Genomic DNA, 24,810 nt, shown 5'->3' with positions numbered 1-24,810 from the left:
AGAAAGATTACTAGTCAATTCATTGTTGAAACAACATTATTTCCCTGAAATTCTCTTTTATGTGGCTGTGTTTTGCATTCTCAGATTTCCATCTTCCATGTCTTTTGAATAATCTGTCCCGTACTCCTTGACTTGCTGCTACAGTGGCCCCACCTGATCCTAAGCCATGAGTAGCAAATTGGTTTTCATCCAAACCAAAACTTTTAAAAGCTGATAAATAAATTTCTCTAGCCCTTCCATATGAAAGAGAAATGTTTCCATTTCTTAATTTGTATGCTTTAACTTTTATTTATTTTATTTTTTGTTTTAATCAATAATTTTTTTTTTTACAAAAATACACTGACTAAGTGATTAATACATCTGCTGAAGTCAAGTATCTTGATAAGAGAGCTACTGGACATGTTTTAGAAAAAGTTCTTGCTATACATATTTTTGCACCTGTATTTACATCTCTTGATATAAATTTTCATATGATCTTTGAAAAAAATTGTCCTTACTCTTAATGTGCGAAAGTTCAAAAAATGTAAAAGCCCTGCATAACTGAAAAAACACACACAGGCTATTTGAATGTCTGATAAAGAGGAATGTTCATTTGTGTACTTATCTACTAAAACTGTTCAATGTTTATGTAAAATATTTTTTTCTGCATTGTTGCACTAGAAACTTCTCAAATAGCTCCTTCTTTGATGCTTTTTGAGAAATAGGAATCTGTGGGATGGGAAAAATCAGTTCAATTCTGAGCCCATTTTGTTGCATAACAAGCTACGTTCATCATTGTGGACAAATTTCTGGATTCCACAAATTGATAGAAATACATATAAAATTTTTTTTGGAGGTGGTCAAGAAGACATTCTTGGATTAAAACTATTACACCTGGGTCTTCTGTTTTTGACAACCTGTCACTTGTCAGTCAAGCTGTGTCATCTATGGACCGACATCTACTCCAGTGGCTTCATTAGTAACGTTCCCACAATTCAGGGTTTTCTATCTATGCGTGAAAATTGTTTGACCTTCCGATAAGGACAATGGCCATTTCTCACCCCTCTCTAATTTTACCCCTGATCCATCCTTGAGACAAGAAATATCTGAAAAACTTCACTTTGGTTCCATGAGGCTTTCCCAGCAGATTGTTTTCCAATGAGTTGGTCAGATTCAATGGGAGCAAAGGTCCTAAGGTCTTGGTCAGCAAGTCCCACGAAAAAACAGAAACTGAGTAGTAGGAAAACTATAAACACAAGGATTCATTTGACTGGCTGAACCTGCTGCTGTAGTAGGGGTTAGGTAAGGCAAGAATGTCGTTGCTCCAGGAGCTATAAGGGTATTTGATACAATCTGGATTATTTCGGTTACCTTGGCCAAGCTCTCTGTTCTTTAAATTTTTTATTTTTCACCAGAATCATCAGCATAATAAGCTATTTGATAGTCTTTGACTCTGATCCAACCGACAGGGGAAGAATTGGCAGTGCGGATATGTTTATTACACACGAGCACTTTCTCTTTGAGACTTACAATTATTTGGATGGATTTCTTGTCATAGTGTGCTCTGCATTCAAGCTTCTCTAGCCTCTAAATAATGTAGGAATTGAAGCTATGTGAGGTCCTCAGGCTTGTTTTCTTCTGCTTTGAATCGCAAATCTCAGATGTCTCAATCTTTTTGTCAAAAAATATGGTTGATTGAGTTTGTTGCTCTGTGTCATTGTTATTGTGTGCTCTGGATTCAAGCTGCTCTAGCTTCTCCAAAATGTCTAACTCAGCTATAGGAGACCCTGTTTCCTTCTCTTTTGAGTTGTAAGTCTTGATCTTTTTCTCAAAAACTTCACTGGAACCATTTTGTTGCTCTGTGACTGAATCGAACTAATTTTGCAAAAATAGATTTTAGTAAATCAAAAAACTTTGCCCATATTGACTTGGTTGCTGCTGTTACTTTCAAGGTCCTCTGTGCCAGAACCAAAATCACTTTAGACATTTTCTTGCATCTTAGTACACGAAAGAGCCTTGCATGGCCCGTACTAAAACTTGCTTCTCCACTTCACCTTCTGTTTATGAATACTACTTCAGTGACCAATAGTTAAGTGCTATAGTTAAGAATCAGATTGAAAAAGTAACATGAATTATTTTTTTGTGTGTGGAGGATTATTTATTCATTTTCCATTTAGTTTCATCTAGGTGACAAAAGCACAAGTCTAATTTATTATGTTTATAAATTAGACTTGTGCTATTGTCACCTAGGTGAAACTCCACCAAACACTGTAAGCAGAGGGAGCAATACCACTGCTGCTGGGACGTCTGACATGAAGGAAAACCCCACAATAGGTGGCAGCACTTACACAATCCAATCCAATCAAAACAGAGCAGAGAAAGAAGATGAAGACTTCCGCCCCACCAAAAAATTCCGCACTCCAGGTGGGCAAGTAGGAGTCAAAAGAGTCCACAAGGGTATCGCGTACGAGGATGAGGAGGAGGAAGAAAAGAGTGGACCCTCAGTGGTCAACCCACCTCCGGCTGGACCCCCTGCCTGGACAATGCAGATCACTAGTACTGTGGGGTCATCCTATGCTGCCCAGCTGACCAATGCCACACCCGCTGCCACGCCCTGTGCTGCCTGTGTGTGCAGGAGGAAAAATAAGGAGGCAGACTGTGCTGCTGGTGGGGACAACTTATCTGGAGAGAGAAGGAAGTATGTTGATATCAATATCTTTAAGTTTTGATATTTGAAAACTTTACAAAAGTATGTGGAACGATGGAATCAGGGAGAGAAAAATTTTAATGTGGGGATAATGAAATTGCTTCTCTTGGTATGAGTATTGTTATATGTTTTATTCAGAAGTGTAAGATTTTGCAGTTTGATTATTTTTTTATTAGTATATTATTTTTGTTGTTATTTTGTTGAATATACAAATGATTACCTCCTGCTTTACTTATAGGTTTATTTTTTCAGAGTGCCAAAAATTTACTTTGGAACCAGGACTCACAAGCAGATATCTCAGATTGTTCATGAACTTGGCAGAACTGCATATAGGGAGGCAAAGTAAGTGCAGAACATCCCTCAAAGAGGCAAAATAACAATGAACAGCCCTCAGAAAGGCAAATGTGCATTGAACTGCAGGTAGAGAATCAAAGAAGTGCAGAACTGCCCTTGTATTTCCTTCTTTGGGCATTTCAATTTTTCCTTCAAGAGATAAATTAAAGACAATATATAAAGGTTGATTTATACTTAATCAATAATTGTAGAGGGCCAAACTGAGTGCTGATATGAGTTATATCAAGAAAAGGACTATACATCTGTTGGAGCAATTTTTTTACTGTCTTTAACGCAATTTGAAACTAAGAGACAATGTTTTAATGGAACACAAAAAAATGGCATGTACAAGAGTATGGGTGATTCTTTTATTTCTTTCTTTTCACAGGATGTGTATCCTCTCCAGCCGTGAGCACACCTGTATCCACCCAGAGGTGTCCAATGGCCCTAATAAAAATGACGGATGCAGGGAAAAATTGGACGTACGTATGTAGTGTGCTGATATTCTGGCTGTGTGCTTGTTATGTTTTCTTTTTGTGAACACTTAAAATGTAACAAGCCGCATAGTTGGTGGTGGATATGATCTAGATTTGTGTCACATATTGGCTATTATAATTATGGATCATATAATGTACAGATGTAATGTTATTACAGTTTGTTGCTACAGTTCTATTTTATTAACATGTCTACCAGGCCCAAAGGCAGGAAGATTTTAAAAAAGAACCACCCTTTTGGCTGAAAAAGGTTTGCTCAGAATCGAAATTTCTTCAAGGTTTTTATGTCATTCCTCAAGTTGGGTCATCCAATATAAGGGGGGTTAAAAGGTCCACATTGAAAAAATGAAGACCCCTTTCATACTGCTGGATACAGGACTGCCTTCCCTTCCACTGAAAAATCCACCCATTCTGTAGTCCACATATGATGAGACAAATGAAATTTTCCTCTTTTAATGTCCAGCACAACCAATGCAACTACTTTGAGAATGTGTACAGGATTAACCAGAGCAGCATCAGGGCCTATGGACTGGCAACAGCTTGGGATATTGAAGATTTTGTTGGAGTCTGCAAGAAAAAAAGAGTATGTGTACTGCATATGAAAATTTTTTCAGTTCTTTTTCATTTGAGTGTCAAAATAATACAACCTGTCCATTTTGTCAGTACGAGTTTATTTTTGCCTCAGCAGTCTTTATATTCCAAATGATTAGCAGTATTTTAAATAAAGACATTCAGATTATCAAATAATATCCCAAAGTGATCTAAACTAAGTATACATATTCTGTTAATGACAGTGCTTGTTATTTTTATGGCTAAGATATCAATATCATATCTTTTTCAAAATTTTAGGCTTGCCCATATTATGGTGCAAGGGGGTTAAAGACTGATGCTCAGATAATTTTCTGTCCCTATAATTATTTAATAGATCCTGTTATAAGAGAAAATGTAAGTATCTTGGGGTTGTGGTTTTACAAAGAAATTATGTGAAGCAGCATAATCCTAAATTAAAAAAAGGAAATATGTTTTTTCCACTTATGAAGTTTTCATTCTCTGTCAAACATCCAAGGTTGAAAAGTCTGTCCAACTAAAAATTATTTGCTTTTTTACACATACATAAATTTATTTTAATAAAAGTGATATTTAACTTTGTGTAAATTCTGTTCTCTTGTATTCTATTGATGGTTGTAAAATGCATTATGTACATTGGTTTCACATCATGCATTCTGTGACAGATATTCTCTTTATACTATTGCAGATGGAGATTGCTTTAGAGGACCAAATTGTAATCTTAGATGAGGCCCATAACATAGAGGACGCTGCCAGAGAGGCTGCCAGCTACTCCATCAACCAAGAGCAGCTCAGGAAGGCCATTGAGGATATCAAATTCATGGGTAATTTTCATTGTTTCATATTGTGTTGGAAGTACGTAAATGTTTTGTATTGTAATTTTTGTGAAACCACAGGGTGCTTGCAGTTAAAGGTTGAATTGTCATATGGAGATAAAGATTTTTGTGTGCATTTATTGGGTGTTATTCAAACTTGTTTTATATATATTGTTGTCTTACTGTGTTTTTTTCTTCTTTTCAGTGGACCAAAATATTAAAGTGGATAATTACCTGGCTTTGAAATCCATGGTAAAACATTTTTCTTGATATGAATCTTCAATGTCAGTGTGATGTTTTCATTCATTTTTGTAGAACTGTCAAGAAAATGTTGTGCACTATTGATACAGTATTTTTCATGCGAGTATATATTAATTTATTTGGCTCATAAAGACATATCATTGCATCAAATAATTCAAACCGTGGCAAAAAATTCTTAAATGTTTTGTCATACAAAATCTTTTTCCTGCTTAAGTATTAAAATTTAATTAGTTTGGAGTTTGCATGTCCATGTACCCATGCTTCCCATAAAGTATGGCAGTCAACAGTTTGCACCACCTTTGTTCCAGTGTGAAAGCATACAGACATTTCTGGATGAGACGGGGTCTGCAGTGGAGCAGAAGGACTTCAGTGGCGGAGCCAAATTCTGGGGAGGCATAGACATGGTTGCTAGGCTACAACATATGGGGATAGGACCAGAAGCTTACCCCATGTTGATAGTAAGAAAAGGATATTTCTATGAGATGCCCGTTGAGTTGTTCTGTTAGGTATCTGCGTATTTATGTTGGTGGTTAGCATAAGCTTAATTTGCCAACTGTATAGGGAGGTTTTTATTAAAAAATACCTGTTTTTTATCTTTTAAGCAACATTTCAAGAAGATTCAAGAAGAAGAACAGGAGAACAAGCATACAGCAATGGCAATGGAAACTCCAAAGCTGAATGGGGGAACAACTCAAGTGTTGAAGGGACTATTCATGGTGCTGAGCTTTGTTTTCCAAAATGGAATGAAGTTTTTGGATGATTACAAGTTAGTTTACTGTTTTTTACAAATTGTATTTTCAAATCTGGGATTAGGGTTGGCATGCAGAGAAGAAAAATGGTCATTTTTATGTACAGACACAGATGTGTCTGTACATATTGCCATCACCTGCGTCTGTCGTCGCCGGCGCCGTGCACTTTCCTTGTAAACACGATAAGTGGAGGGCAGTTTTACTTTTTGGCTTTATATTTACAGAGCTGATGAATATTCATAAAACGCAGATCAAGTTCGAAAATCAGCATGATCGGGCCATTATTGTATAAGTTATGCTGTTTTTTCACTTTTCAGCATATATGCAACCCTGTAAACACATTTTAAGGCAAACCGTTAGGCCTGTTGTCATGAAACTCACAGGAATAATCAATCTTACTAAAATGCAGGTCAAGTTCGAAAATCGGCATGATCGGGCCACTATTTTAGTAGTTATGCTGTTTTTTCATTTTTCAGCATATATGCAACACCGTAAACACAATATAAGAAAAACAGATGGGCCAATTGTCATTAAACTCACAGGAGTGGTCAATCTTACTAAAACGCAGGTTGAGTTCGAAAATCAGCATAATCGGGGCATTATTTTAGAAGTTAAGCTGTTTTTTCACATTGCCTCAGATTCAACTCTTAGGCAATGTTAACAGTCTCATTACTGAACTAATAAGATACGTAAAAGTGTTTGTTTGACATTTCCTGCATCTTTACAATATTGTTAGTTGATTATGTAAAAATGATGGTAAACTTGTTAGCGTGTATTGTGTAATAAAGCGTCAAAAATGGAAATAAACTCATATCATTGCAGTTTGTCAGATTCAATCATTCACTATGTTCAGAATCTCAGAATGGAGGAAATTGGACATTAAACACTATTCTATTGAAATTTTTCTCATCTCATCAATTTTCTTAGTTGATCATATAAAAATGGCAGTAAACTGTTAATTTTGTTTTATGTTAAAAAAAGTGTTAAAAATGGAAATAAACCCATGTCAGAACAGAGCTGTCTTGTTTCACATTTCCTCAGATTCAATTCTTAGGCATGTTAACAGTCTCATTATTTAACTAATAAGACATGTAAAAGTGTTTGTTTGACATTTCCTGCATCTTTACAACATTGTTAGTTGAATATGTAAAAATGATGGTAAACTTGTTATCGTGTATTGTGTAATAAAGTTTCAAAAATGGAAATAAACTCATATCATTGCAGTTTGTCAGATTCAATCATTCAGTATGTTCAGAATCTTAGAATGGAGGAAATTGGACATTAAACACTATTCTATTGATATTTTTCCCATCTCATCAATTTTCTCAGTTGATTGTATAAAAATGGCAGTAACCTGTTAATTTTGTTTTATGTTTAAAAAAATTGTTAAAAATGAAAAAAAAAAAAACATTTCAGAACAGTGCTGTCTTGTTTACATTTTGGCATTTTCAAGTTGTGACTTTGAAGTTCCATGGGCCTGAAGAACTTTGCTAGTCACATTTTCTGAATATCCATGATACTAATATTTAATTATTAAAAAATGATGGTCATTATGCTGTTAAACATTATGTATTATTGCATCAAAATTTGAAAAAAACCTATTTTGGGCACTGCTCCCATGATGACCATGTAAGAGAAACCATGTCACTTACTGTTCTCAAACAGTACAGTAAATATGTACAGATGTGTCTGTACATATTGCCATCACCTGTGTCTGTTGTCGCCGTCACTGTCGCTGTCGCCGGCGCCGTGCACTTTCATTGTAAACACGATAAGTGGAGGGCAGTTTTACTTTTTGGCATAATATTTACAGAGCTGATGAATATTCATAAAACGCAGGTCAAGTTCGAAAATCAGCATGATCGGGCCATTATTGTAGAAGTTATGCTGTTTTTTCACTTTTCAGCATATATGCAACACTGTAAACACATTTTAAGGAATGTACTTTTGCATCAGAATTGACAGTAGCCTATTTTGTGCATAGTTATTTCCTGTTTTTTGTCTGTACATTTGACAGCTTTGCTGCCTTGTTTTCACTGAACATTGTATTTAGAGGACTGAAAAAGTGTATTCGAACATCATACTTGAGTTTGTCACATTACTTTATCAGCATGTCGATATATTCAAATTAGCTTAGATCAAGGAGACGTGTAATTACAGTTACATGTTTCAGTTGAAAAAATTTAGAACTCTAGTCTGTTTAACATATGTCACAGAAACGATTCATTCTGTATTATGCTTATTGTTTTTTGCAGGTTAGCTTTGGTAAAGACATTAACCCATAAAAGAGCAAATGTGGTGAGTAAAAAATAACTTTGAATCTGCTAATTAACAGTTCAACCTTAAAATGTGATGAACTTAAGATCACTGAAATGGGAAGATGAAGAAGCAGAAAATTTTAGTATTATTTTCAATTGGTTTCAGAAAAGTAAGACCTTTCTCACTGATTATAACATTTCATATTTCTCAGGAGAACCAGTGGCTATCAAAAAGGCGCCCAAGAAATGGTAAGAGCATATAAATTTTAAATGCTTGTTATAATTTGATTATTTTTTATTCATGGAAAACCAGTATCTAAAAAAAGCGTTGAAGAGTTAAGTACAAGCCTCAGTTGCTGATAGTTATAATGCTAGTTGTCTAGGTCAAGTAGATATGTACATAGGGCTCTGTAAAGCGATTTAAATTGTCCTTTTTATGTACAGACACAGATGTGTCTGTACATATTGCCATCACCTGCGTCTGTCGTCGCCGATGGCGATGCCGATGCCGATGCCGATGCCGTGCACTTTCCTTGTAAACACGATAAGTGGAGGGCAGTTTTACTTTTTGGCTTTATATTTACAGAGCTGATGAATATTCATAAAATGCAGGTCAAGTTCGAAAATCAGCATGATCGGGCCATTATTGTAGAAGTTATGCTGTTTTTTCACTTTTCAGCATATTTTTCACATTTCCTCAGATTCAATTCTTAGGCATGTTAACAGTCTCATTTTTAAACTAATAAGATACGTAAAAGTTTTTATTTGACATTTCCTGCATCTTTACAACATTGTTAGTTGATTTTGTAAAAATGATGGTAAACTTGTTATCGTGTATTGTGTAATAAAGTTTCAAAAATGGAAATAAACTCATATCATTGCAGTTTGTCAGATTCAATCATTCACTATGTTCAGAATCTCAGAATGGAAGAAATTGGACATTTAACACTGCTTTATTGATATTTTTCCCATCTCATCAATTTTCTTAGTTGATCATATAAAAATGGCAGTAAACTGTTAATTTTGTTTTATGTTAAAAATTGTTAAAAATGGGGAAAAAAACATTTCAGAACAGTGCTGTCTTATTTACATTTTGGCATTTTCAAGTTGTGACTTTGAAGTTCCATGGGCCTGAAGACCTTTGCTAGTCACATTTTCTGAATATCCATGATACTAATATTTTATTATTAAAATTTGATGGTCATTATGCTGTTAAACATTATGTAATATTGCATCAAAATTTGAAAAAAACCTACTTTGGGCACTGCTCCCATGATGAACATTTAAGAAAAACCATGTCACTTACTGTTCTCAAACAGTACAGTAAATATGTACAGATGTGTCAAAAATGTGTCTGTACATATTGCCATCACCTGCGTCTGTCTTCGCCGTCAGCGCCGTCACCACCGTCACTGGCGCCTTGCACTTTCATTGTAAACACGATAAGTGGAAGGCAGTTTTACTTTTGGGCTTTATATTTACAGAGCTGATGAATATTCATAAAACGCAGGTCAAGTTCGAAAATCAGCATGATTGGGCCATTATTGTAGAAGTTATGCTTTTTTTTTCACTTTTCAGCATATTTCACATATTGGCATTTTCAAGGTGTGACTTTGAAGTTCTACATGCTTGAAGACCCATGCTAGTCACATTTTCTGAAAATCCATGATACGTATATATTTTATTATTAAAAATTGACGGTCATTATGCTGTTAACCAATATGTAATATTGCATCAGAATAGAAGAAAACAATTATGGGTGCTGCTGCCATGATGACCATTATGGGAAAACCATGTTACTTATGATTGCCAAATGTTCAAAAAAGAAATGCAGGACTAAAATGCAGCCTGGGTTGGAAAAGTAGTCTAATTGGCTTCTTTTTCTGGAAGTTATACATTTTCAAAGTGTGAACTTGAACTCCCATGGGCCTGAAGCCTTATGCTTGTTACACGTTTTACTTACATTGGTATTACCTGTTGAGCATAATTAAAATTTGATGTTGAATTTGCAGTTTAACATAATGTACTTTTGCATCAGAATTGACAGTAGCCTATTTTGTGCATAGTTATTTCCTGTTTTTTGTCTGTACATTTGACAGCTTTGCTGCCTTGTTTTTTTTTTCAGGTTATGTGACAGAATGGCTGTATTCTCTGAACTTCTGGTGCCTCAATCCTGCTGTGGTAAGGAACTGGCCTTCAGTAGATCGAATAAGACCTGAGACTCCCTCCACTTTTTTTCCAAAATCAAATAGGCAATTTAGGGACTTCTGCAGCAGTGCGTTTCAGTATAGTAAAGTGCTATGATCCATCTTTTGGGTCGGAGGAAGAAAGCATTCATTGTACCACCAGCGTTAGCGCTGGCGGTACACATGGTTTCGGTCCCGTCCGGATCGTTCCGCCGGCTCCTGCGGCTCTGCCGGCTCCGCCGGCTCCGCCGGACGGCTACCGTTACCGCTTCTCCTCCTAGACGGTAAGGGCCCCCGTACCCATCTCATGGATTTAGGTCACCTATAATCTCAACTCGTTCCACGTAAAATTTGGGCTTTGTCGGTATTGGGGTCTGGGTGTGGCACTCATTGCAATGCACCCTTGTCTAAAAATGGCAAAATTAAATGCTAATTATCTACCCTACGGAAGGAGTTGTGGGAAAAATTTCTATAGACGGCTTTCCAAAAGTCATATGTGTAGATTTCAAATATACCCTTGGATTTGACCTTTGACCTCTACTTCAAGGTCAAATGGGCCAAAATTTTCAAAAAAATGAAATTTTTTACGAAAAAATTTTTTTTTTGCCCTGTTATTCAGACACCACACAGACTTAACCAAAAATATTATTGGGAAGTGTTACCCTTCAGGTCATCTTTCATCTCCATGAATTTGGGGTCAATCGGTGCATTTTCACGGGAGTAGCGGCCATAAGATACCGAAACTGAAAACTGTCTCTAATTCGGGAACCGTTAATGCTAGAGACCCATTCTTTTTTGCATTTTGTAGAGCATGTAAAGCCCAACACTGGAGGTGGTCTCCGTTTTTTTGTATTCCATACGGTTTTCGAGTTACGCTCTATCAAAAAGTACATATTGGTGGTAAAAGCAAAATGTGCAGTACGGTAATGGATAATAAATTTTGAACTCTGGAAAAATAAAATATAAGGCTTGGCAAAGCAGACAACTTGTGTTCAAAAATGACATTATCTCATCAAATTTGAACTTCTGAAACTTCAGAGCACCTCCTATTTCAAGAATTTTGACCAAAATGACATTTTCTTTATTTTAATTAATTTTTTCTGTACGAAATTTAAGGCACATTATGGTAACTCCAAAATTATAACATCTAGTCCCTTATATCTCCAAAACTGGCAGAGATAGGTCCATAGTTACTATTGAAGTTGAATAGGAAGTCATATACTGGCAATCTTACTATGACCTTGAAATTGACCTTTGACCTACTTTTCACCATGAACTGAACTTTGCAAATTTTTCTTCCCTTTTATCTCCAAAACTGGCAGAGATAGGTTCATAGTTACTATTGAACTTGAATAGGAAGTCATATACTGGCAATCTAAATGTGACCTTAAAATTGACCTTTGACCTACTTTACACCATGAACTGAATTTTGCAAATTTTGCTTTCCTTTTATCTCCAAATCTGGCAGAGATAGGTTCGTAGTTACTATTGAACTTGAATAGGAAGTCATATACTGGCAATCTAAATGTGACCTTAAAATTGACCTTTGACCTACTTTTCACCATAAACTGAACTTTGCAAAATTTGCTTCCCTTTTATCTCCAAAACTGGCTGAGATAGGTCCGTAGTTACTATTGAACTTGAATAGGAAGTCATATACTGGCAATCTAAATGTGACCTTAAAATTGACCTTTGACCTACTTTTCACCATGAACTGAACTTTGCAAATTTTTCTTCCCTTTTATCTCCAAAACTGGCAGAGATAGGTCCATAGTTACTATTGAACTTGAATAGGAAGTCATATACTGGCAATCTAAATGTGACCTTAAAATTGACCTTTGACCTACTTTACACCATGAACTAAATTTTGCAAATTTTGCTTTCCTTTTATCTCCAAAACTGGCTGAGATAGGTCCGTAGTTACTATTGATCTTGAATAGGAAGTCATATACTGGCAATCTAAATGTGACCTTAAAATTGACCTTTGACCTACTTTTCACCATAAACTGAACTTTGCAAATTTTGCTTCCCTTTTATCTCCAAAACTGGCAGAGATAGGTCCATAGTTACTATTGAACTTGAATAGGCAGTCATATACTGGCAATCTAAATGTGACCTTGAAATTGACCTTTGACTTACTTTTCACCATGAACTGAACTTTGCAAACTTTTCTTCCCTTTTATCTCCAAAACTGGCAGAGATAGGTCCATAGTTACTATTGAACTTGAAAAGGAAGTCATATACTGGCAATCTAAATGTGACCATAAAATTGACCTTTGACCTACTTTACACCATGAACTGAATTTTGCAAATTTTGTTTCCCTTTTATCTCCAAAACTGGCTGAGATAGGTCCAAAGTTACTATTGAACTTGAAAAATGAAGTCATATACTGGCAATCTAAATGTGACCTGAAAATTGACCTTTGACCTACTTTACACCATGAACTGAATTTTGCAAATTTTGCTTTCCTTTTATCTCCAAAACTGGCTGAGATAGGTCCGTAGTTACTATTGAACTTGAATAGGAAGTCATATACTGGCATTATAAATGTGACATTAAAATTGACCTTTGACTTACTTTTCACCATAAACTGAAGTTTGCAAATTTTGCTTCCCTTTTATCTCCAAAACTGGCAGAGATAGGTCCATAGTTACTATTGAACTTGAATAGAAAGTCATATACTGGCAATCTAAATGTGACCTTGAAATTGACCTTTGACCTACTTTTCACCATGAACTGAATTTTGCAAATTTTGCTTCCCTTTTATCTCCAAAACTGGCTGAGATAGGTCCATAGTTACTATTGAAGTTGAATAGGAAGTCCTATACTGGCAATCTAAGTGTGACCTTGAAATTGACCCTTGACCTACCTTACGAAGAACTTAAATTTGATTGTACCATATATATTTTTTGCAATAGTTAAAAAATTCTTGTTGACTGCATTTTTACAGCTTGTCAAGCACAAAACTGGTGGCTGTGTCCCTTATTTTGTGTATGTGGGGGTCTATACGAATGCGTTTGCTCCAGCTGGTGGTACAATATTTGGAGGCGGTATCGCCTCTCTGATCCTCTAGTTTTATGCTGGATCCACCAGTGACATTACCATTATTACAAAATAAAACTACAGAGGGTTTGTAAAAGTGAAATGAAATCATGATTTGACAAATTAGTTGTTAGTGGTTTAACATAAAGCTATCAAAATATTTGTCATTTCAGATCATAAAGCTATTATATACATCACTGTAGTTATAAAGTGTGGAAAGACCACATACATTAAATAAATGCTTCTTTTTCTGTAGGCTTTTCAAGAGCTGGGTGACAGCCGTTGTGTGGTATTAACCAGTGGCACACTGTCTCCTATGGGATCCTTTCAGTCTGAACTAGGAATTCCATTCCCTATTCAACTAGAGGCCAGTCATGTTGTGGGGAAGAAGCAGGTACTGGACAATTGTGCTAACACCTGCTGAACAAATGGAAAAAGAAACATTTGTGAAAAATTCCCAGTATAAATTTTACATATTGGTAGTGTAAGATTTTGAAATTCAGGGTTGGGAATAACAGGCATTCATGCTTAGCATGCCATAGTAAACATATGGCTGTATGTCTGAAATGCTTTTAAATTAATATTATAAGATATAATTGATATTATATTATTTCAAAAATGTATTTTATTTTGTTTAGTTATTTCCAGCATTTTTTCGAGTTGTAATTTTTGGATACAACTAATAATTGCTTGGTAATGAATAAGACTAGAACTAGAACATAATACTCTGTTGCCTGTTGGAAATGATTTATTTTCTTTGTTCTGTCAACTTGTACTGGTCATCTCCCCCCTAGGTGTGGGTGGGCACAGTGACCAGGGGACCTGGTGGTCATCCACTGCAGGCCACTTACCAGAACACTGAGACTTTTGCCTTCCAAGATGAGCTGGGCCAGTTAGTGTTGAGCGTCTGCCAGGTGAGACGGTCTTGAAAAAATATTTTAACAGCTTTTTTTTTCCTTTTTCTGATTATGATTTAGAAATTATTTGGTAAAAGTTTGTAAGGTGAGCTCTTTCATGAAATAATAAGATTGGCCTTTCAACATTACTGTTTTTCTTGAAATACCAAAAAGATTTGGTGACCTGTTTTTTTCTTCTCTGTTGGATAAAGAGCACTTTGATAAATGTCTGATATTCATATTTTTGTTAAATGTTATGGCAGGATATATATTCAAAAACTTGAGTTTTTTTCCAAAGTGTTTCTTAAACGTGTCGATTTAGATGAAAACATTGCCCTTAGCTCCACTTACTTGTTTGAGTTTGTGTTGTTTTCATAAGATAAAAAGAGAACTTGTGGTTGTGTGTTGTCAGATGAAAAGGTTGTCTGTGTTCAGTTTGACCTGTTACAGTGAGATAAAAGTGACATGTTTATTGAAAATTGGCAATAATTACTTTGTTGATTTATAGATCACGTTTGGTCAGTGGGTCAAAATATCGTGTCAGATTTGTTCCTGTGCACTGTGTTCAATATTTTGCATATGGTTGAAAGTGAAATTGCATACACTTTACCCTCAACAAAATACCATCCCTGCTGCAAACTCTCACAAATTTCAATAAGGAAATTTTATATAAAGACTTTCTTGCAAACTCCTTGCCTGAGACTTTTCATTTTGTAACGACATTAAATGCAGAAATATTTTTCAAATTATTGAGTCATGAAAACTTCCATCTCATTCCTGTATTTTATTTTTTCTTTGCCAGTGGAGTATTGGAGGGGGTTATAGTTATCACATTCAGTCAGTCTTCTGAAAGTTTCATAAGTCCATTTTATGGATACTGGTCACATAGTACATGAGGATTGATTTTAACTTTGACAATTTGTTAAAAAAAAAAAAAAAAAAAAAAGGAGTAAGGTAGATAAGAGTAGTTTACAGAATTCCATGAAGTTACCAAACACCCTCACCAAAATTGGAGAAATTTTATCAAATTTCAACAAGCATGATTATGTCACTTTTTATCTCCATGTTTTGTGTCAACATTGAAAAAAAGTGACAAACATTGATGATTTGAGTCATGATATTTAGAATGTGCTGTTAAAAACTTCATACTGTTTGTGTGTTGCAGACTGTTCCTCATGGCGTGTTGGTGTTTGTTTCCTCATATAACATGTTGGAGAAGCTGAAAGCACGGTGGGAGGTGAGGCTGGCAGGATGTTTTTGTCACTGTTTATAAACAAAAGAATATTTTGTGACAGTCACTTTACATTTTTTTTTTTAATTTCTTATTGAATAGGATGTAATATACTACATTTGCTCTTCCATTAAGCTAAACCAGAAAATAAAAATAAGTGGAGGATTAATATATTTTCAAGTATTTGCCTATCTTTATGTAATGTTTTTAGTATTTTAGTATTTGAAATTGTTGATAATATTTCACCAGACAACGGGGGTGGGGTCAGCCCTGCAGGAAAAGAAAGCCTTGTTTTGTGAGCCAAGAGCATCAGACAAAGTGGACTTTGATGAACTAATGAAATCTTTTTATCAAGCCATTGAGGAAACAGCAGATGGAGGTAAAAAAAAAAGATAAGTTAGGATCATGGTTAGAATTTTTAATTGTATGCTTTGAATAATTTGTCTGATTATTTTCATCAAACAATTTGTCATCAGGTAGTCAATTTTCCATTGGTCAAAAAGAGATTTTAAAAACTTTTCCCTCAGTTTTGTCTCTTTTGCGGATGTGAAATAATTTGAACAATTATCTTTACAGAAATCAAAGCTGCATATTGAAATAAAGCAAAGTTCTAGGTGAAAGAATGTATTTTATTAAATGTATTTGGCATTCTTCTCCAGCTGAAAGCGGGGGCCAGGACGGTGCGCTGTTTATTGCCGTGTGCCGAGGGAAAGTCAGTGAGGGGTTGGACTTTGCTGATAATAATGCTAGAGCAGTGATAACAGTGAGACTACCTTCTGATTGTTTCTTTTGTGGGCATTAATATAATATAATTATAAGAAGTCTGATTTTGAAAAGAAGAACAGAGGCAAAGTATTGATTTTAAAAAGCTATCAAGACATTTAAGTTTTATTCTGTTGTCAGTATCTGGCCAGAGCATCCAATGATTATATGGTCCCAAAACTTAAGATAGATTTGTCAAATTGAAATCTCAATTACGTACCAAAGTTGCCATACAACCCTTGTGAGTCATTGAATTTATTTGGTGCCCCGAAGTTGTTTAGTGTGTTTAGCTGTTTTTCTTATCGTAAAGTTTTTTTTTTTTTTTTTTGAAATCTTCCTGTAACAGTTGTGGCTGTGGCACTTTTTTTTTCACCACAAGCATCAGTTTTAATACTTCAAAATATAATTTTCCCAATATTTTCTATTATTTGACAGGTTGGGATCCCATTCCCCAATGTGAAGGACCTGCAGGTGGAACTGAAGCGTAACTATAACAACCAGCACCACGCCAGTCGCGGGCTGCTGACAGGGGCGCAGTGGTACGAGATCCAGGCCTACCGTGCTCTCAACCAGGCCCTGGGCAGGTGTATACGCCACATCAGGGACTGGGGGGCACTCATCTTGGTGGATCAGAGGTTTGGAAATAATCCTCAAAAATATACAAAAGGTGGGGTGCTTGAAAGTTTTAAAACTGATGCTCAAGATAAAGAATAAATAAGTTAATAAATATCAGGGATGATATTTTTCCAACTATCAGCAGATTTCTAACTTTTTGGGAGCCAAAAATTGTATTCGCCTAGGCAACCCCTGGACACAACACCATATTTTCTGACTTTTTAACTAAATGGCAGTCTCATTCCTGAAATATAAATATAAAGAAAAATAATAGATGAATAAATATAATTCATGAAATCGGTATTAAGATTTAAAAAAAAAAAAAAAAAAAAAAAAAAAAAAAAAAAAAAAAAAAAAAATAAATATATTTTTATCCTGGTGTCCATATGAACCTGAAATTTGATTTAATTTGATTTGATTTCTTTAAATGATTTTCCAATATAATACTTGTTGATTTGTGCTTTTAGATAAGATTAATAATTTCATAAGGGACATTGTTGCCAGGTCTTTCTAAATGGGTACGCCAGCGAGTCCAGAACCACGTGACCTTCACCCAGGCCAGACTGTCTCTCAAAGAATTCACACAGTCTATGATAGAGAACCCACCCACCAACACTATTGCTAACACCAGGTAAGTCAATAAATGAAAATTATCAAACACAAGCTGAAAATCTGTCATACTGTTAGCTTACGGCCCCTGAACTTAGGCCTTTATCAGACTGATGTGAGCAGATGTTGACCCTCACTTACTGCTAGGTGGTAAAGCGGCCATGACCCTCTTATAAATGGCAGGTAAATGGTGTCCCCAGTCCCTATTCATGGGTGGCTGCTACGGCTGATGTTGATAGCCGTAAGCTAATTGCATGAAAGTTTTTCGGCTGGTGTTTGATAATTTTCATTCACAATCCAACTGCCAAACTAATGAACATTTTTGCTCACTAGCTGAGCTCACTTTAAACAAATGTAAGATTTTTAACAGGATGCCTCCTCCCTCAGTCCTCCTTTATGATTTATCCAATTTTTTTTTCTTTCTTTTTTTGTACCCATCTCACATTATTATCCCAGTCAGATGTATAATCTGATTTTGCCCTCTGTTTTCTCCTTTTCAGTTTGAATACCAGTATGGCAGGTGGTTTCCTTCCCAGTACTCAGACTCCAATGTCACAAGAAGACCCCAGTTTGCAGCAGAGAAATTCCTTAGTGATAGGTACTGTAGCTTACAACTGAATTTTAATTTAATTGAAGTATTACGGGGGAAGTGTGCTCCAAGGGGACTGTTATGACACGCATTCATTTTTGTTACTGAATCTATGAAAAGAAATGCTTCCTGAAGGCATATACATGAAGTCAAAAATATTTTTTGATATTAGTTTTGACACATTAAGGGGAAGATCTGTTTACATGTCAATCTGTCAACTTTTTTTCCAGATTTGACAAAAGATGAAAATGTCAACCAAGTTGTAGAACATTCCGCCTCACCAGCACTGAAAAAAACAACGCCTGTAAACACTGAATCAAGGCCAGTGGGTCCACAGTCTATTACCAAAACCAAGCAAGGAGGGAGAGATACTAAAGCAAACATGGGACAGACTTTCATTGGTCAGTACGTTCTTACTAGTCCTGCACCTCCAAAAGGCAAGGATATAATGTTCACTCCCACAGCAGCCATTAGCAGCGTAAAATCCCAAATTGACACCCCTTTGCCAGCAAATGGCAAACCCCAGTCTTCCACCCCTGGAGCTGTGGAGCTACCAGTATTATCCAAGGCAACCATGGGTACAGCAGTAAATAAGAAACGGTCAAAGTCTTCAACAGGATCAACTTCAGAAGGCAGTGGTGGTGCAAGAAACTACCAACCTCTGATGTTTGTGAGCCCTCCTTCACAAAAAGAAGCCACTGGATCCCAGAGAGATGCAGAGGTTGGCACACCCAGGTGTAAGCTGTCCCTGGGAGAGGGGGATGAGGAGGGTGATGAAATAGCAGGTGGTACTGATGTTGCTGCTAATAGAAGTGAAGAGCCAGCAGCTAGGAACCAAGAGATTACACTGAAGGGAAAATTGAAAGATAAATTGAACATGTTTAGATTCAGAAAAGATGACCCTGAACCTGAAAAGAGACATCCTTTCTCAGGGACAACCTCTGATGGTAAAGCCATAAGCGAAATGAGAATTATTGATAATAAAGCGAAGTCTCTGGTTCAAACCTCAAAGCGAGATAAATTTTACCAACATGTGAACATTCCTGCCAATAGAAGGAATAAGGAAGTTGAAATAGCTCCATCTCCTGAGAAACAAGAAGAAAGTTGTCCCAGATTTTCATGCACACCACCTCTGTTTGACTCTGAATCAATGGACGGATTCTCAGCGCCCATGAGCCTAGAGGGTCAGGATACACTTCATGACCAAGAGACAGTTGATGTTAAGGTTGTGAATGAAATGTCTGAAGCAATTTCTAATGCAATTGCTGAGCCTGACCAGAATACAATTAAAAAAGAACCTCAGCTCAAACCTCAAGATGGTGAGGACGCTACAATTGCTGTTTCCAACCAAAAAGATTCCAGCTCCGTGAATACCAGGACCAAAAGGTCCAGAAGTCTTTCTAGAAAAAGATCTGTTTTTAAAGAAACGAATGTACCTGCCAAAGGTAACTGTACCACTGAGGAAGAAGGCAACGAGGATGACACAATCATGAACAGAAAAAAGAGAAGCAGAGTTGAACGGAAAAGTGAATCCAGTAAACGCCAGAAGTCTCGGGACATACTAGACCTGGTGGACTGCTCTGGAGAACAGGTACATGTAGTTTCTATAACCATCCCTTTTGCTGACCTCCAAGCTGTGTTAAACTAAAACCTTTATCTCATGGTAATTCATTGAAGCACTATTGGCAAAAGTGCCCCCCCCCCTTCCTTCCACTTTTTAACAAGGACATCAACTATTTTCTCTCGTATTGTATGATACTTAGTGTGGTCAGTGCTCTTTGATGAGGGCTCTAGAAGTCTTGCCTCATAGCATATAGACTTTAAAATTTGTTCAATCTCTGTAGACATACTTTTTATCTGTATTTAAAGAATATTCCATGTTTTTCAAGTTGAAATAAAAATTGAACCTCTCTCTACTTGAAAATATGGTGGAAACCCTGTCAATTAAGTTGTTAAAAATAGCTGTGTCTTAAGTAATAAGATGTAAGAAACCATAAACAGACTTTGAAAGTGGTACCCATTAAATTATTCAGACAAATAATGAGAATTACGAGCTCTCTTCAAATATTTTTTTATTCCACCAACCATTTCAGACAGATGATGACAGTTGTTTCCAATGCAAACTATGTGGTGCTGACTTATGTAAGAGAGGCTCTGGTAAGAAACTTTGATATAGTTGTTGAAGATTAATTTGTAATTTGTTTATCTGTCATCCATAGCTGATTCTGGTAATGAAAATATGATACAACATTAAACAGGCATTCAAATAAGTGTCCTTATGGTTATGTCAAAGCTTATAGAAACTATTTCAACTTTTTCTTGTTACCTAAACCCAAACTACTCTTGTGATTCAGTTTGGGTACAAAATTTGGTTTAAATACACAAAGCTGTCAATATCTTTCCAGTCCCAAATAAAGACGCAGGCCAGATTGTTCCAGAGATGGTCAGTCGGCTGTCCAGTGGGTCAGAGTATGTGTTCCAGGTGGAGAGGAAGGCTCTGGGTGCTGCAGTCGCTGACTGGGAGGGAGGGACTCTCAGAGGTGATCAGATCCTGCTTCTTTTTCTTCCTCTGTGTGTCTGAGGCTCTTGTAACCCTGTGTGGTATACTTCATATCTGCCCCACTTTAGCAATACAGTCTGTCTGTTTCAGTACACTTTGAGAGGTCCAAAGATGAGATTACACTTCAGGGTGTTTAACTCACTTTCACAAGTCTGCTTCCTGCTTTGTTGTTAGTTGGCTGTGTTCAGTGCACAGCCTGGTTTGGGTTTATCTCCTACCCAGTAAGCAAGTTATTAATTTATCAATCTCTCAAAGTGAACTGGTACAGACTGTATTGCTAAAGAATACTGCTTGATGGGATAAGGGCCTTGCATATTGATAATAAAACCCAGTTGTTTGAAAATATAATTATTGGAAATTTGATAATGAGATGCTTTTCACAGTAGTAAAAAAATGGTTAAAATACTCCCAGTAAGGTAAGTCAAGGATTTTTTATGTGTATATGTTTTTCATTGCCACCAAAAAGTACAAATCAGAACTTCAAATGTACAGTGATGGTAATTTTCTTATAAAAATATAAGGAAAGTAGTCCAGTGTAATACATAGAGATATTTATGTATCCAGGTGTGGAGGTGAACAGCTTGTGGTGCAGTACAGACCAATGTTGCTACCAGTATCTCAGGTGTGCCAGCTGTAAGGGCGCGGTCAGGAACAAACCTGTCATTGGGGTCCATGTTGTCACCATTGGCGCTGGGTCCAAATACTCTGTGGGACAGGTGTGTAGTCTCTTTCTCAGCTGTGTGAGAAAATTTGATGTAGTGTAATGGCTTCTTCAGTTTCACTTGTCAAGAGGTAATTTTTTAAAAAAATGTGTCATTGGCTTGAAAGTTATGTAGTGTGCCTGTGAAACATTGGTACAGGCTGTCTTGAAGGAAGTTCTGAAAATTTATGGTCACATGTAATCGTGAGTAGTCCTCGTAATAGCTTGGTTAATAAGTAAGCCTATTGTTTGGTTATTGCTTTTTGTCTTTTTTTCTTCTTGCAGGCATGGATTTTATCCAAGCAAGTGAAATGAGTGGAATATCAGCATGTTGTTAAAACTGAAAATATTCCTTAAAAAAACTTTTAAAAAAATAGTAATACAGTGCATTTTAAGACAGATGGTAAATGTAGTTGATAAACACGCTTTTGATTTGATGGCTTACTGCATTTCTGATTTGCTGCTCATGTCAGTTATTATATAAGATAGGCGTAAGTCTGATATGTCGAGCAGCACAGCACATTATTATAGAGGAAGGCAGCTCTCTCTATTTGGAAAGAATGTACTAGACAATATATGGCCAATAATAGCATTACTGGAAATTTAAAGAGACGTGCTAGTTTTTGTATTATTATTATTATTTAGTAGTGAAATTACATCAAGCGGTGCTACATGTACCTTGATATCATCTGTTCTAGACTGCTTGATTATTAAAAACAGGACCGCGCCCATTAGAAAAAATGGAGTTAACTGTTTTTTGCATGTGTAATTCAGTTACGCAATCTGTTATTTTGGATAATACACACGTCCTTTATCAGATAGAGAACAGCAAAGCACAAACAGTTGGTGCTGATATTGTATACTTAAAGCATTTAATCAGTCTATTACTTCCAGTCATCATATGATCAAAGTAAAGTTTTTATAAACTTTGAATTATTTTGTAATTAAAGGAAGTGGTGCAATAACATTGCCTCGTTGTTCAGTACTTCTGGCTCTGCCCATGGTTTCCTGAATGAACGCACAGTTCATGGGATTTTTGTAATTGTAAATCGACCAACAATCATTTTCGGTCGCCTGGGCATGTCCTTGGGGTATATTACGTTGTTTAAAGCGATGGATTTGCCTTGCTCTGCTTTAAAAAAATTATCCTGTGCAAATTGTGTGCAATTCTACGTTTGGCTTAGTTCACGAAAAGAGATTGAAATTGCGTATGTTTTTATGTTTATGCCTATACATTTTATTTTAACCCAATTAAGCGAAAAGTAATAGAAAAATCTGCGATGATGCCAGTAAAAACGGTGATACACCAGGGTATGTGTTAAAATATAATACTGCGCCAAAATCCAATGAACAATCCATCTGAAAATTCTCATCTTCCATTGTTCAGTTTTTTTTAATTTTATGATTGAAATTGTGATATCGTATAAAGATGATACAAAAATCTTGAGCTTATTCAGGAATTTTCCTTTTCAAAACGACCTTCACTTGCATCCTCTGCAGGCTGTGGTAGTTAATTGAGCAAAATCTATCTACAGACAGTCTTTTGGTGTAACACCAGTAATATAAAACTATTAAAGCTGCAAACATATCAGCCAAACCGGAAACGGTTTTAATAAAGTGTAATATCCTGATGAACAAACTATGGAAAATTCGCTCGTTGACAAAGTTGTAGAATGCGTATCTGATATTACGGCAGTTGACAGACGTGTTCTGGTGGTTCGCCTCGATTCACGTGGCTACAACTATCATTTTTAAACTGCTTCAAATCCAACCAAAACTGCAACCGCATCAACCGATTACCGGGCAGGTGTATTACCAAGAACGGCTTGAAATAACAGTAACTATATCCCATACTAACCACGGGAGCGAACCATTTGTTTTGCGTAGGCGCGACACCAGCTTTTTCCGCAGCTATGCCAACGAAGACATCTTCCATCGGGTGATATGGAAGTTGCAGTGCGGCCTGGACAACAGATTTAACTGCGGGGAGCGAGAGAAGGTAGCCCCAGCCTGCGACATAATCTGGGTAGCGGTGTCCTGGGTATTCCTGCTCGCTGACAAACCACTTCGACGACGTGGCTCGCACTGGGGGCATGTGTTTGAGAACACAGCCTAAATATAACATTAGTTCCCCGTTGGTTTTCAACGCCACGGACTGCAGGAAGTCTACGAGTAAAGAGTATTGCACAATGACGTCGATATCAGTCTTCATCATAGTCTTTGCGTGAGAGCAGAATTTCAGGACCCAGCGCAGTGCGGCGACTGTTTTTACCGTAAGGTTCCTGTAAGTGTCGACAAAATCGTACTGTACGATGTCACCGTATTTTTCACTCTCCTTCTCCACGATTGATTGAATTGACACGTTTGGAGCTGCTCCTAACAAGAAGACAGTGTGGACATATTTGCCTCCCGTTTCTTTAACGCTCCCCCACGTGTCTCTAAACTGTTGGCGGTCTGTGAATGAACCAGGGGCCGATTCAACGACAGTAACTAAATAGACGTCTTTTTCACGTGGACATTTTGCGTTCAGCTTTAGTCTGTACCGTGCTTTGTGTATATTTTCATTATGCATTTTCGTCGAAAGCCTTGCCTCTCCGGCAGTCAGAGTTGATTTTATCTTCTGACTGCTCAGTGTCGGTGTTTTAATTATCCTATACCTAGCCTGGTTCAATGGAGATTCTTTTTTAATCGAACCTTCATCCTTTTCGAAATGTTGTTCTACTCTACTGCTTATGTTCATCTTGTTGTTGAACTCTTCTTTTACTAATGTGTGCGGTGCCGTGAACAGTTTCAACTTGCTGATCTTGCAAGAGCCTCTCGTGCGAACACACATATGAATACTAATAAAGGCAATGGTGGCGATGAGTAAAATGCAAATAGCAAGATATTTTGCTCTCCCTTTTCTTTCCATATGTAGTTATCCAAGGACGTCTTCAGTCTGCAGTCTGTGAAGCAACAGTGCACGAAATGGTATCTAACACCTGCTGCTTTCACTTTTTCTTGCTAATGTTGCCGCCATAACATAAAAAATAAGGAATGGTGGGATGAAAGATATCACCGCTCTTACAACGTTTGTCTTTCGGTAGTTAGTTGTCAGTTCGTGTGTGGGTACGTGCCATTTCTAGATATCTTCTACCAGGAGATAAGCCTATAGGACATTGTTTATGCAAATGACACGCTCACTTGATAATAAACACGAGGCAGCACTAAGTTATCTTGAGTACTATACCACAGGGTAAAAAATAAGGACCCACCGACACGTAATATAATCATATAATTCATATGAAAAAATGAAATTGATACTTTCCTTTTTGTCGCAAATCTCGTGATCAGCGATATGCTGATCTATAGGTGTTCGAAAATGGAATCACCGCTATTACATGTAGACCCTAGTCCACTGCAGAAGTATTCGGCGATGCTGCTCTATCGACTCTTTCTCAAAGTTCGTCTTGCATA

General features: G+C 36.6%; 2 protein-coding genes across 3 annotated transcripts in view; one reads left to right on the top strand and one right to left on the bottom strand.

The window, feature by feature from the left end:
* LOC106150963 (Fanconi anemia group J protein homolog) overlaps nucleotides 1-22,319 on the top strand; it is a 26,159-nt gene extending 3,840 nt beyond the window's left edge. For both annotated transcript variants that reach the window (XM_086999661.1, XM_086999660.1), the window contains exons 7-31: nucleotides 2,230-2,677; nucleotides 2,939-3,028; nucleotides 3,408-3,501; nucleotides 3,977-4,096; nucleotides 4,363-4,458; nucleotides 4,769-4,904; nucleotides 5,101-5,147; nucleotides 5,465-5,614; nucleotides 5,759-5,922; nucleotides 8,161-8,203; nucleotides 8,376-8,412; nucleotides 10,289-10,344; nucleotides 13,649-13,786; nucleotides 14,187-14,306; nucleotides 15,454-15,525; nucleotides 15,769-15,898; nucleotides 16,179-16,282; nucleotides 16,717-16,948; nucleotides 17,401-17,527; nucleotides 18,006-18,103; nucleotides 18,325-19,685; nucleotides 20,188-20,251; nucleotides 20,500-20,634; nucleotides 21,219-21,370; nucleotides 21,640-22,319. In XM_086999661.1, coding sequence (XP_086855787.1) covers nucleotides 2,230-2,677; nucleotides 2,939-3,028; nucleotides 3,408-3,501; nucleotides 3,977-4,096; nucleotides 4,363-4,458; nucleotides 4,769-4,904; nucleotides 5,101-5,147; nucleotides 5,465-5,614; nucleotides 5,759-5,922; nucleotides 8,161-8,203; nucleotides 8,376-8,412; nucleotides 10,289-10,344; nucleotides 13,649-13,786; nucleotides 14,187-14,306; nucleotides 15,454-15,525; nucleotides 15,769-15,898; nucleotides 16,179-16,282; nucleotides 16,717-16,948; nucleotides 17,401-17,527; nucleotides 18,006-18,103; nucleotides 18,325-19,685; nucleotides 20,188-20,251; nucleotides 20,500-20,634; nucleotides 21,219-21,370; nucleotides 21,640-21,669 — 4,244 coding nt within the window. In that variant the 3' untranslated portion in view covers nucleotides 21,670-22,319. The remainder of the gene's footprint in view (nucleotides 1-2,229; nucleotides 2,678-2,938; nucleotides 3,029-3,407; nucleotides 3,502-3,976; nucleotides 4,097-4,362; nucleotides 4,459-4,768; nucleotides 4,905-5,100; nucleotides 5,148-5,464; nucleotides 5,615-5,758; nucleotides 5,923-8,160; nucleotides 8,204-8,375; nucleotides 8,413-10,288; nucleotides 10,345-13,648; nucleotides 13,787-14,186; nucleotides 14,307-15,453; nucleotides 15,526-15,768; nucleotides 15,899-16,178; nucleotides 16,283-16,716; nucleotides 16,949-17,400; nucleotides 17,528-18,005; nucleotides 18,104-18,324; nucleotides 19,686-20,187; nucleotides 20,252-20,499; nucleotides 20,635-21,218; nucleotides 21,371-21,639) is intronic.
* Nucleotides 22,198-24,810, bottom strand: LOC106150932 (beta-1,3-galactosyltransferase 5-like). Its single transcript, XM_013523960.2, has one exon. The coding sequence runs from the start codon at nucleotides 24,263-24,265 to the stop codon at nucleotides 23,042-23,044; it is 1,224 nt and encodes a 407-aa protein (XP_013379414.2). The 5' UTR covers nucleotides 24,266-24,810; the 3' UTR covers nucleotides 22,198-23,041.

The sequence above is a fragment of the Lingula anatina genome, chromosome 1, assembly GCF_051362555.1.
Source record: "Lingula anatina isolate TDL-2025a chromosome 1, LinAna3.0, whole genome shotgun sequence".
NCBI lineage: Eukaryota > Metazoa > Brachiopoda > Lingulata > Lingulida > Lingulidae > Lingula > Lingula anatina.
Note: the sequence above shows the minus strand (reverse complement) of the source record. Positions and strands in the feature narration are given on the sequence as shown.

Coding starts and splice junctions, on each gene's coding strand:
- LOC106150932 (XM_013523960.2), bottom strand. CDS start 24,265: ATGGAAAGAAAAGGGAGAGCAAAATATCTTGCTATTTGCATTTTACTC.